This window comes from Capsicum annuum, chromosome 5 (assembly GCF_002878395.1).
Source record: "Capsicum annuum cultivar UCD-10X-F1 chromosome 5, UCD10Xv1.1, whole genome shotgun sequence".
In the NCBI taxonomy this organism is placed as follows: domain Eukaryota; kingdom Viridiplantae; phylum Streptophyta; class Magnoliopsida; order Solanales; family Solanaceae; genus Capsicum; species Capsicum annuum.
In genome coordinates this window covers 41,141,873-41,156,080 of record NC_061115.1, presented here as the reverse complement: position 1 = coordinate 41,156,080, position 14,208 = coordinate 41,141,873, and the positions used below count along the sequence as shown (strand labels likewise).

The 14,208-nt window shown below is 35.6% G+C and overlaps 1 protein-coding gene and 1 pseudogene across 1 annotated transcript; one reads left to right on the top strand and one right to left on the bottom strand.

The window, feature by feature from the left end:
* Positions 1-2,287: 2,287 nt before the first annotated feature.
* LOC124898881 lies at positions 2,288-2,925 on the bottom strand. Its single transcript, XM_047412980.1, has 2 exons — positions 2,786-2,925; positions 2,288-2,704 (listed from the first exon to the last, which is right to left on the bottom strand). Exons 1-2 carry the CDS (start codon positions 2,921-2,923, stop codon positions 2,315-2,317), a joined length of 528 nt encoding a protein of 175 aa, XP_047268936.1. The 5' UTR covers positions 2,924-2,925; the 3' UTR covers positions 2,288-2,314.
* Positions 2,926-5,110: 2,185 nt separating this feature from the next.
* On the top strand, positions 5,111-12,386 carry LOC107871830 (annotated as a pseudogene).
* Positions 12,387-14,208: the final 1,822 nt, after the last annotated feature.

The following is a 14,208-nucleotide window of genomic DNA, read 5'->3' as shown; positions in this document are numbered from 1 at the left end:
CTATGCAACTGCACTCAGCAACACGCCCCCGTAATTTCTATACAAATGTGTGCCATCGACGGCGATTACCTTTCTTATATAGGCATATCCCTGTATACAAGTTCCAAATGCTAAGAAGTAGTAAATGAACACTCCATTAATCTGGTTTACCATGATAGAGTAGGAAGACCCTGGATTTAACAACTCCACCATATGGAAAAAAGCTGGTAAGCAAGCATATCCTTGCTCCAGTGTCCCGCAAATGATGTTCTGCAATTAAACTTTCTTTCCAACATATCCAATAGCTTGCGTGGCAATGCAATTCCTTGAATACAATTCTTTGTATTTCTCTTATGGTTGGACCCTTACCATCTCAAAAATGATTTACGCATAGTGAAGCAATCAATTCGGAGGATAATCTCTTATGCCTACGGGTGGCGTGTTCAACACTATACGTGTACAACTTGATATACTTTAATATATGAAATTTGCACGAGGTTTCATACTTCATTGCCCTCAACAACCAACCGTAACCACAAAATAAGTATTTTGCCTTCAAGAATTTGGAGCAGTTCTTCTCCAAATAATAATCAAAACCCTGCCTCACTGCTTCTACATCTAGTAGTATTTTAATCTCTTTTTTATTAGCGAATATTTGATCGAGATGGAAATTGGCTCCGTCATTGAAGGAATGTCCCGGTTGTGATCCCGTTCTATAGTATTCTTTGTCGTCTTGCGAGTCCAATGAAACCTCTTCCATATGCATAGGATTATCTTCTGTATTAATAGGTTGATCGTCATCATTCTCGTAATCAGTGAAATCATCGTCGACTGCCCGGTACGAAGGTAGGGGTTTTGATGAATTTACCAGTCCTTCGACGGGCCTCTCAGCTATATTTATGCTCAAAATAGGCCTAAAGCCATCTGTATCGACATCAATCATGTACATCAACATACGTACATCACTATTTATGATCGTAGGATTCATCTTTTCCCTCGAATTCATTAGAAAACTAATCATCTCTGTATTACACTTGCAAATAATTCGTCGTACGAACTATTACGGCAAACAGTAAAGGGGATTGTCACCTTCATAAAAGATCTCAATTTCCAGCATTTATGAGTCTCTAACCATTCTTCCTTGAAATCACCAGAAACCAGAACAAATTCTACAATAGACATCATAGAATTAAGCTTTGGCCTACTATAGATTATTCTTATGGTCTATATCGGGTTATATTCACGGTCGATGCATGATGATCAGTGGTCGATTAATGGGCAGCTATCTGTACGAAAACTATGAAATTGTAAATATTGCTTATAATCTACGATCCTTGGTTTATGGAACAAAGAAATGAACTTGGAGTAGCCTGAGCTGCTGTAGTGTACTTTCTAAAGTGGTTTTAAGTAATGTGAATGGTTTCAAGCTTTTTAACAATGGTGGAAAGTGGTGTGTTTGAGAAGATACCAAACAAATGGGGTAACAATGGGTGGAATGGACAAGCTTATGATGTTTGTGGACTGATTTAGAGATGATCGCCGAAAATAACGTCGGAAAAGTGGTCGGAATCAAAGCTTTTTGGAGGGAAAACAACCACCTTCTATTTTTAACTTTTGTTTTTTTTTTATTTAATATTTTTAGAAACCTAAATATTTTTATATATATATATATATATATATATAATGGTGGATGATGGAGTGGGTTGAAGTGTATTATTTAAAACTTGTGGATGAATTTATTAAGTTGGAAGTATTGGGTTAAAGTGAATTATTATAAAATTTGTGGGTTAAGTTGTTAAGATGGAAAAGTTAATGATGATGTGGAATTAAGTTTCTTTTTGGAGAATTATTCATCAATTTTGGAACTTTCACGAAAAAGTATTCCATGGCAAATTATCCCCTTTAGCAGCTTTTTTTTACACCAGCTGTAGCTTTATCAACTTCTTCTTTGTTAGCTGCTCCTTATTCTTCTTCTTCATCAGCTGCTGCTCTTATTTTGTTAGATTCTTCTTTTTCCTTGGCTTCTTTAACTACATCTCCTTGTTTTTCCTCGCCTTCTTCTTCAACTGCTGCTTCTTGTTTTTCAACTTTTTCTTCTTCAGCTGCAGCTGCTTCTTTTACACTTTCTTCTTGGCTCTTGTCTTCTTTCATTTCTTCTTCTTCATCCTTCTTTTCTTCTTCTTTTTTCTCTTCTACCACAACAGAGGCCAACTCATCCATTTTTCTCCTTTTTTCCTCTTCTTCATTCCTCTCTGATTCACGAAGGTCCACATGCACTGTATCATCATATTATAAAGTGTTACTGATATTTAAAGCTGAAAATTGATTAACAACATCAATTATTGAATAAAGTTACCTCGCTCGTGTTGTCGCTCATACTATTCTTTTTTCTTTGGTCTTTTCTCTCTAATATAGGCAACAATACCAACACCACTTCCTCGAGCGCAGCAACACGCTTATTAAGATCCTCGGGGGATGAGGTATCCGCTGCATCTTTGGAGGTACTCGAACTATCATCATCACCAATGCATACTTCAACGGAGTTACTACCCAAATCCTCGTCATCATCACTGTCCTTATTTGAAATAAGGACAGTTACCCCTTCTAACTCTTTCTTTAATCCATCAAGGACGCTATGCTTCACCTCGTCCGTATATGGCTCAAAGGTAATCATGTAATTCATCTTCATCTCACGAACAGTAGGAATGATGTACGAGTACACGTTCTAAAAAATATCAATTAACAATTACATAACATTCTATGCAACAGTTGTATTATTATTGCATAATAAAAAATAAGTCCATACCTCAGTAACTTTTCCTTTGTACTTGAATAGGTCGCCTTCAATTATCTGGTCACTCTTTGTAGTGTGCCATCTGAGGATGCGGGGAATAGGAAAGGGCTCATCCATTGATTTTCTAAGATGAGGAAAGGCCTCGTACATCCAAACCTGTAATCAGTACAGCAGAGAAAAAAGAAATCAGAGTCTATGACAGAGTATAAATAAAGTAAGAATCAACGATAAACTAACTAAAGGGTTTATGGTAGATACCATGAATACCCAGGGAAATTAGAATAGAGCATAGGATGCCTTCTGCTTCTCATCAAATACTTCCCTCTGCTTTTTCAGGTCACTTTTCTTCTTTAGGTAGTCCAGGGTCAGTTGAAATGTCTCCTTCCCCCATGGATAATTCTCGAAGAAACTCAAAGAATTGACCATTCGAATCAGTTTCGTGTCGAAAACCTTCATCGAATCTTTTGCAAGCAACATGGTGTGAAAGAAACACAGTAAACAACACTTAAACTTATGGTCCTCGTTCAGCTTATTCCCTCTGATCAAGTATAATAAGTTGGCCGCTGTAATGTTTTTGTTTTTCATCACCTTAAAGCAAAAATGCTCCCCCATGTCTAACACCTTTTTCATTTTTGATTCACTGGGGTATGATGAGCAGTTCAGCCCCATGATCAAACAAAATTCTTTCAAGCCAAAATAGGCAGGCTTGTTGTTAATGCAGAACCACATCTCATGACGCATCTTATCCCTCTTGATACATCGCAACAACAAATAATTGACCAACTGCCCATTGAACTTGAGATATTCCGACAGGTTTCTCAAATGTCCGAAACAGGACCGCTTGAATCTTTTGTTCAACTCCCGATCGACAAGAACTTGCTTAAATTCCTGATAAGCAACCATTCTTAATCTGATCGATATCTTCGCAAAGAAATATCCGACCTCGTCCATTATCGTTCGAAGGTCATGCCGCTCCAAGAAAATGAACCTTGAAAAACTTGGCACGGACAAGGGATCATTATCCCATTATCACTGTTTCTCCCACTTCCCTCGCTCTCTTCACTATCACCACTAACACTGCGCTCGGGAAGGACATCTTCACTAGACTCGGTGTTGTCGCTTATCTCCTTTAAATCTGGATCAGATTCGGACACTTTCTCGTTAATTTTATTACTTTTTAAGACATTTTCAGCTACCTCGACTTTTCTTTTTTCTACTTCTACCGGCTTTGCCATTAGGATGGGTGTTTTTTTTACCCATTTTCAACACAATATACACCTATAGAATAAATCTTCCATTTTCAGTTCATATACCACAAGTCTATCAATAGAAATAAGTCAATACTCAAATGAAACCCCCCCCCCCCCCCAAAAAAAAATAAAGAAATACCCTACCAAAATCTAACATAGAGTATCCAAATCAAACTAGTGCACCTGATCAAACTAATTAGCTATTAATCTTTCAATTTTAACTATTTCAACCATCATATTTTAAAAGAATTTCATACGTCTAAAAATCTATTTCAATCTAGGGCATTCTAATTTCATAGACCACGGGTCAATTTCATAGACCACTGGTCTACGGATAGAAACTCGCGACTGTTCGAATCAAACTGCCAAAATAACTCTTCAAATAACGATTATCCCAACATTCCACTATTAAGCAGTTCACTCCAAACATCAATAACTGTGAACCAAAATCCAACATGCAATATCAAAACACGACAATTGCTAAAAATTAAGCCACTGCACTTAATCGAACTAATTAGCTATTAATCTTTCAATTTTTACTATTTAGGCTACCATTTTTTAAAAGAATCTCATACGTCTAAATATTTATTTCAATCTAGGGCATTCTAATTTCATAGACCATGGGTCGATTTCATAGACCACGGTTCTACGGATAGAAACAACTTACTGTTCGAATCAAACTACCAAAATAACTCTTGAAATAATGATTATCCCACCATTCAACAATTCTTTGCTAAAAAAATGAAACAAAACCAAAACTCCTTAAACAACCAAATTCAAAAAAAACATTCCTACATCACTATGAATAGATTAGCAAAGAAACCTATTTAAATGGATCTACAAATGATCGAAACATGGTTTTAACTAATCTTTTGAAGCAAAAACGTCCTCTTAGTAGCTTCAGAAGAAGGAAAAACAAAAATGGTGTTTCGGGAGAATAGTTCTTCAAGCGGGAGTTCGAGAAAATTTAAGAGGAGAGAGAAGATTTTGTTTTTTGATATTGGAAGAAGTTGATGAGTGTTAGTGTATTAGGTTAAATTTGTAGATGGGCGTTAGTGTATTATGTTAAATTTGTAAAGTTAGAAAAATGATACAATGGTTCCTTTGCCCACATGTGGGCCAACTTTTTCACCATTTTTACACTTTTTATACCCTAACTCTAAAAAGTAATTCAGAAAGAAATTTAGTTTCCCTTTGGCTAAATAGTTTTGAGAATGGTAGATTTTGCCAATTTTCCACCCTTTACTTAGTGGTATTGGGTGTAGGAGGTATAAAAAGATCACTGCCACCCCATGGAGCTGAACAATTTGATGGAGAAACCCCACAAGGAAGGAAACAAAGATCAACTTTCTTCAATTACTTTGTGTTTTATCTCTCCTGTGGTGGTCTCATTGCTGTCACATTTGTTATGTGTGTTGAAGACAACAAAGGTTGGCAATGGGGATTTGGGATTTCAACTTTGGACATATTGTTATCAATACCAATATTCCTTGCCGGTTCACCTTTATATAGGAACAAGCTTCCTCATGGAAGTACTCTAAAAATAATATGTAAGGTAAGTTTTTATATGCATTTCAACTTTTATGCAACTGATAATCTATGGCAACAGTATGACCGTATGGGTAATAGATTACACTGATTTATGTCTTGATTTCCAGATTACTGACCTATTTGTAGTTTTTAAATGACTTGATAGGGTAAAGACCCATTTACATTGTCATGTATAGAAGCAATACTCTTTCATTATAACCACCTTTTAAGTTCTTTGAGCTTTATATTGTACAGTAGCTGATATAGTGGTGTTATGCATATAGGTTCTAATTGCTGCCTTGCTAAATACTTGTGCACCGAGAAATTCGAGTAATGCAATAGCAAGTTTGGGTTCAAACCCTTCAACAATTCCAGTATAATCCAATGAAGATGTAGAAATTACTACAAACAACAAACATGTAGAATCAATAAATATTCCATCAAAAAGTCTGAGATTCCTTAATCGGGCAGTTATAAAGAAACCTGCATCTTGTGGTGCGCTAAAATGCTTGGTACAAGAAGTTGAATAAGTGAAAATTGTGATGAAAATCATCCCAATTTTTTCTTGCACCGTCATGCTCAACTGTTCCCTTACTCAACTACCACATTCTCTGTTCAGCAAGCTGCAACCATGAATACAAAATTTGGCAAGTTAAAAGTTCCACCAGCTTCACTTCCTATTTTTTCTGTAATTTTCATCATGATCCTCGCACCAATTTTTGACCACTTCATCATCCCATTTGCACATAGGGTAACCAAGACTGAGATGGGAATCACTTGTTGGGTTATTGGTTCTTTTTCCCATCCTTTGTGGATAAATGAAGCCCAATTTGGACCAACCAACTTTTGCCCATAGGCCCATTACTATGGGGAATATATATTGATCTTTTTAGGTATTTTTCACCAACACAAAAAGAGAGTTTTCAGCAGCCAAAGAGAGACAAACAAAGCCGATTTTCGCACCTAAATTCCAGCCACAGCTGTCAACTTCAAATTGTGATTGCCGCTTCATTTCTTATCTAATTGAGCTGATTTTTTGAATTATTATTTCTATCATCTCAATATTTTATTAGGAACTTATGGAGCTTGATTTGGTGTCCTGTAGCTCCTGTTCTTCATTCCCAAATAGTAGCTGCATTTTTGGTGCTTTCACTCTTTTACTTCTCTAGTGTTTGGTACGGTGGTTTATTTATTGTTTCTTGTTGTTTGGCACTTGTTTTGTGGTAATTTTGGATAATAATATTGTAACTAATTGGTTATTATAGTGGAGGTTTGATCCCATGATATTTTACTCTTCACACCGAAGATTTTCCACGTAAATTTGATGTCTTGTGTAATTGCCTTTATTCTTGCCCTATCGCATTTGTGTGGTAATTCATTTTCTACCATATTAATTTATTTTGATTGTTTTAATTGTCTTCTCTTATTTCAAATTGGAAGGAAAAGTTTTGACTTGGGCATTTTTCCGCTGCTTCCCTGTTGGGTTCTTTTATAGTGCCCCTGTCTTTCCCAACAAAGTGGTATCAGAGTATTGATTATTATTGATTGTTGATTTGAATGATGGAGAAAAATATGATCAAGATGGTGTGTTTGAATGGTAGTAACTATCATACTTGGTAAGGCAAGATAAATATCTTTTATTTGCCAAGAAAATGCATCTACCTGTATTTGTATCTACTAAACCTCAATCCATGACAGATGAGGATTGGTAATTCGAGAACTTATAGGTTTGTGGTTATATTAGACAATGGGTTGAATATAATATTAGAAATTATATTGTAAATGAGACACATGCCAGAAGTTTGTGGGACAAGATTGAAACACTTTATGCTTCGAAGACTGGCAATAACAAGTTGTTCCTGCTTAAGCAATTGATGAATATCAGGTATAAAGAGGGCAATCCTATTTCTGATCATATAAATAATTTTTAGGGTATCCTTGACCAGCTTTCCCGAATGGGTGTAAAGTTCGATGAAGAAATTCAAGGACTTTGGCTTCTTAATACTCTTCCATACTCTTGGAAGACTCTTCAAGTTTCTTTAACTAATTCTTCTCCCGGTGGTATTGTAACTATGGAATATGTTAAGAGTGGTGTCTTGAATGAAGAGATGAGAAGAAGATCTCAGGCCTCATCTTTTTCATCTTCACACTCTGATGTTTTGGTTATTGAAGAGAGGAGAAAAAATATATCCAAAGGTTCGAATGATAGAGATAAAACTAGAAGCAAGTTGAGGTTCAAATTAAAGAATGTTACATGTGACTATTGCAATAAAAAAGAGCATATCATAAAATATTGTTACAACCATAAGAGAGCTATGAGACAACAAAAGAACGAAGGCGATAATGAAAATCATGTTGCAGTTGTTGCTAATGATGATCTTCTTGTTGCTTGTGGTGAAAATGCCATCAATCTTGTTCATGATGAGTCTAGCTGGTTTGCGGATTCTGGTGCTACTTCTTATGTTATGCCAAAGAAGGAATTATTTTCTTATTATACTCTAGGTAATTTTGGAATGTTAAAAATGGCAATAATGATGAAGTTAAAGTACTTGGTATTGGCACTATTTGTTTGAAAAGTAACAATGGTTCCAAACTAGTTCTCAATAATGTCAAGCATGCTCCAGATGTTCGCTTGAATTTGATTTTTGTAGGGAACCTTGATGATGAGGGTTATGTTAACACCCTTGGTACTAGCCAGTAGAAGCTTACTAGAGGTACGATGATTGTTGCTCAAGGTGATAAGTTGTTTAATTTGTATGTATTTCAGGGCTTTACTTCTAGAGGCTTGATAAACTTGGTGGAGAATGATACTTCATTAGAGTTGTGGTATAGAAGGTTGAGTCATATTTGTGAGAAGGGGACTGATAGTTTCGCTAAGAAAATTTTTATTTCTAGAGTGAAACAAGTAAAGTTGAAGAAGTGTGTTCATTGCTTAGCCGGTAAACAGAAAATAGTTTCTTTTCAGAGTCATCCGCCTTAAAAAAAGCTTGATTTACTAGAGTTGGTGCATTCTAATTTATGTGGTCCTTTTAAAGTAAGGTATCATAGTGGTGCACTTTACTTTGTGACTTTTATTGATGATCATTCTTGCAAAATCTGGGTATTTTCTTTAAAGTCCAAGGATCAAGTACTTGATGTGTTCAAAGATTTTCAGGCCTTGGTTGAGAGACAGACAGGGAAGAAATTGAAATACATCCATTCAGATAATGGTGGTGAGTATATTGGTCCTTTTGATAGATATTGTAGAGAGCAGAGTATTCGGAATCAGAAAACTCCTCCAAAAACTCCCCAGTTGAATGGTTTAGCAGAGAGAATAAATAGAACTCTAGTTGAGAGGGTTAGATATATGCTTTCAGATGCTAAGCTGCCAGATTCCTTTTGGGCAGAAACACTTAATACTGCTGCTTATGTTATGAATTTATCTCCTACTATTACTTTGGATGGTAATGTCCCTGATAGATTTTGGTATGGTAAGAATGTTTCTTATAATTATCTTAGAGTCTTTGGGTGTAAAGCTTTTGTGCATGTTTCTAAGGATGAAAGGTCAAAGTTGGATGTTAAAACTAGGCAGTGTATCTTCATTGTTTATGATTAAGATGAATTTGGCTATCGTTTCTATGATCCAGTTAAGAAGAAACTTGTTAGAAGTCGTGATGTTATGTTCTTTGAAGACCAAACAATTAAGGATTTTGACAAAGTTGAGAAGGTTGATTCTCAGAGTAGTGAGTTTAGTTGATGTTGATCTAGTTTCTTTGACTATTATTCCCAAAGAAAATCTTCATGATGATGAAAATTAAGTTGATAATGAAGATGATGATCATGTTCAGAATGACCAGGATGACGTTGTTGATGCTCTAATGTAAGTTGATATGGTTGATCAACAACCAGTTGTTGATGTTCCAGAGAGTTCTCTTAGATAATCTACTAGAGAGAGAATACCTTCATCTTGTTATTCTCCCAATGAGTATGTACTCTTGACTGACGGGAGAGAACCCGAGAGTCTTGATGAGACCATAGAAAGTAAAGAAAAAGAAAAGTGGTTTGATGCTATGGAAGATGAAATTAAATCTTTGCATGATAATCATACCTTTGATTTGGTTAAACTGCCTAAAGACAAAAAAGCTTTAAAAAATAGGTGGGTTTTTTGGGTGAAGCATGAAGATTTTAACCTAGTTCCATGGTACAAAGCTAGATTGGTTGTGAAGGGATTTAACCAGAAAAAGAGAGTTGATTTTGATGAGATATTCTCTCCAGTTATGAAGATGTCATCCATTCGTGTGGTTCTAGGCTTAGCTGCAAGTCTAGACTTAGAGGTTGAGAAAATGGATGTTAAAATTGCTTTTCTCCATGGTGACTTAGATGAAGAAATTTATATGGAGTAACCCAAAGGTTTTGAAGTCAAGAAAAAAGAGAATTATGTTTGAAAATTGAAGAAGAGCATGTATGGTTTGAAACAAGCTCCTCGGCAGTGGTACAAGAAATTTGGTTCCTGTATGAGTCAGCAGGGCTTCAAGAAGATTACTTCAGACCATTGTGTTTTTGTGCAAAAATTCTCTGATGTTACTTTATTATTATGTTGCTTTATCTTGATGACATGCTTGTTGTTGGTCATAATGCTTGCAGGATTCAAAAGTTGAAGCAAGAGTTGAGTAAGTCCTTTTTTATGAAAGACTTAGGACCAGCAAAGCAGATTCTTGGCATGCAGATTGTTCGTGATAGAAAGGCCAAGAAGTTGTGGTTATCATAATAGAAGTACATTCAGAAAGTACCATTCAGAAAGTACTTCGAAGGTTTAACATGGACAAGGCTAAGGTTGTCAGTACACCTTTAGCTATGCACTTCAAGTTGAGCATGAAGCAGTGTCCTTCCAATGATGATGAAAAGGAAGATATGAAGAAAGTTTCTTATGCTTCAGTTGTTGGTAGTTTGATGTATGCAATGGTTTGCACAAGACCGGATATTGCTCATGCTGTTGGTGTTATTAGTCATTTTTTCTAATCCGGTAAGAGGATATTAGAATATTGTGAAGTGGATTATAAGATATATTTATGGCACTTCTAGTCTGAGTTTGTGTTTTGGTACAGGGAACCCTATTTTTTGTGGTTATACTGATTCAAATATGGCTGGTGATATTGATACTCGCAAGTCTACTTCAGGGTATTTGGTTACTTTTGCAGGGGGAGTTGTGTCTTGTCAATCTAGGTTGCAAAAATGTGTTGCTCTATCTACTAAAGAAGCTGAACTTATTGCTGCCGTTGAAGCTTATAAAGAATTTCTTTGGATGAAGAGATTCTTGGGGGAACTTGGTTGTGCTCAAGAGAGGTATGTGCTTTATTGCGACAGTCAAAGTGCCATACATCCTGGCAAGAATTCTACATTTCATGGTCGGTCTAAACACATTGATGTGAGATACCATTGGATTCGGGATGTGTTGGATTCTAAGTTGCTTGAACTTGAGAAGATTCATACGGATGATAATGGTTCCGACACGATGACTAAAGCTTTGCCAAGAGGGAAGTTTGAAGATTGTTGTATGATTGCCGAGATGACGGTCTCCTCCACTAGTTGGGAGGTGGAGAATTGTTGGGTTATTAGGTCTTTTTCCCTTTCTATGTGGATAAATGAAGTCCAATTTGGACCAATCCACTTTTTCCCATAGTCCCATTACCATGGGGCATATATATTGATCTTTTTAGGTCTTATTCACCAACACAAAAAGAGAGTTTTCAGAAGCTAAAGAGAGACAAACAAAATTGATTTTTACACCTAAATTCCAGCCACAATGGTCAACTTCAAATTGCGATTTTCGCTTCTTTTCTTGTCTGATTGAGCTGATTTTTGGACTACTTGTTCCTCTCATCTTAATCTTTGATAAGGAACTGACGGAGCTTTATTTGGTGGCCTGTAGATCCTTTTCTTTATTTCTGAATAGTAGCTGCATTTTTGGTGCTTTCACTCCTTTATTTCTCTAGTGTTTAGTGCTATAGTTTATGTATTGTTTCTTGTTTTTTGACACTTGTTTTGTGTCTATTTTGGAGAACAATATTATAACTATTTGGTAATTATAGTGGAGGTTTGGTCCAGTGGTTTTTCACTCTTCACACCGAAGGGTTTTTCACATAAATTTGGTGTCTTGTGTGATTGCCTTTATTCTTGCCCTATCGTATTTGTGTGGTAATTAATTTTCTGCCATATTAATTTATTTTTCTTGTCTCCTCTTAGTTTAAATTGGAAGGAAAAGTTTAGACTTGGGTATTCTTCCACTGCTACTCTGTCGGGCTTTTTCATAGTGCCCCTTGTCTTTCCCAACATCGCTCATCTCCAACGTATAGGAATTGGGTTGTTCCTCTCCACTGCTGCCATGGCATTTGCAGATCTTATTAAAATCAAGTGCAAAAGAGTAGCTACTGACTTGGGACCACTTGACTCTACCATGCCATTACCTATTATGTTCTTTTGGATTGTATTTCAATACTTGTTTCTTAGATCAGCTGATCTTTTCACTCTAGCTGGACTACTAGAATTCTATTTCTCAGAAGCACCATTAAGTATGAGATCATTGGCAACATCTCTATCTTGGGCTTCTTTAGCAACAGGATACTATCTTAGCACAATGATAGTATCCATCGTCAATAGTGTCACAGGAAATTCAAAGTACCAACCATGGCTCTCTGGTCGAAACATGAATCACTTCTATTTGGAGAGATTCTACTGGATAATATGCATACTCAGTGCATTGAATTTCATACACTATTTGTATTGGGATAGAACGTACAAGTACAGATTCGTAACCTCAAAGTAAAAAAAGTGGCAGTGGATGTATAAAGTTCAAACTATTATAGCCTTCTACTGTAAATATGTCTCACTACTGGAAATACGCTTAACGAAGCTTTGCCATAAATAATTGTTCTACTAGGTTTGATTTAATACTATAACCATCGCATTTGACATTAAACGTTGCAATAGCAACACTTATTTTTTTCCCTCAATTTTTAAAAAATATTTTACTAAATCCGCCAAAACAAAAATATTTTAATAAAAATTTTCTCTAAATCTTAAGGTTAAACTATTCCTAAATCCCTAAATCACTTTGTTATCACAAACTTCTTCTGCACAAACACTTTCTCTAAATCATTATCACAAACTTCTTCTGCAAATCGTTATCACCAATGCTTTCTCTATATCGTTGTCACAAACTTCTTCTACAAATCATTATCACAAACTTCTTCGGCGGGCTTTCACCGAGGATTACCCTAATTGCTAAAGGTTCTGTGGAAGGAGATCTACATAACACTGTGGGAGATCAACCAGCGACGAATTTTGAAGATTTTGGTGTAACTCTGTGGGATTTTTAGGAATTTTGTTGTAGCTGTAACTAAACGACGCTTATTATATCAGTAAGTTCTCACCCTATTCCTTTTTCTTCTTTCAAAAGAGCTCGTGATAGTTGGTTGAATTAGATGTTACTGATTTTAGGGGATTTTGCTGTAGATGTTACTGATTTTTGGGGATTTTGCTGTAGCTTTAATTCTTTTTTTGTGCTTGAATAGATCGCTGACTTCTGATTCAGGCAGCGGTGAGTCACAGATGAGTGATCCTAACAATCCCAATTTTACATATGATATGTTAAAACTTTTTATTGAAAAAATGATTTTTATTCTTATAAATGCAATCCCTACTTGGATGTTGATTCTAAGACTTGCTAAATCAAGATGATAGGTGAAATGTGAAAAAAATGAAGAGAAGTTTTTGGGTGATTATACAATTTGATTCTTTTGCTGCAGTCTGGGTGAGCATTAGGATGATATAACTCAAAGGCTTTGAAATTCTTGTAATTTGTTCAGTGGCGCTAGAATCATTATCATAGCCTAGTAGATTTAGCAGTCAAATTACTATATTTGAACTCCGAGGCCCGAAGGTGAAACAATATTGTTGTGTTGGTTTGTTTTTATTGCTTTTAGTGTATGATTCCCATTTTGTACAGCTGAAAATCATTTTTATCAGTTTGAGAGCATATAGCTATTAGAATTTGGAACTGCAATCCGAAGAAAAGTTATGTTTCTGGATAAGATTTTTCACTTCGAGGGAATTTTTCTATTTGGAAGAGAACATTTCATAAAATAAAGCGCATTGAACTAATATTTGTAAATGATCATGGAAAAGCCAAGGGAACTGTCTGTCTGATTGCTCTATGGTAGATGGCAACTCGAGTATGAGGTATAGAACTTGATTGAATGATATACTATTCCTTATGCAAATGAATCAGATTTTGGGGTAATTATCTTTTGCATCAACCATAATTTTGTGATTTTCTACTTTAACTGTGTTCTTCATTCAATTCTTTGAGCCATAATTTGTAAAAAGTACTGGCCAGGCAGCCACAGTTCACATTGTATATGAAGGTGGAAATGTTGCATATCTATGAATTATGTGATTATATCTGATATTAAGCTTTTCTTTGAGAAATTTTGCTAGTTTTATGTTATGTTATGTCTTCTTCTATTTGATTTTAGTGATAAAGTTGAGTCTTTTGGAACTATGATTGTTCTTGATATTTCTTTGACTTCTCTGGTTTATGTGGCTATACAAAACTATGTTAACAACAAAAACATTGTTACCGATATTTGTATGGTAGATAATGTAAAAAAGATTTTG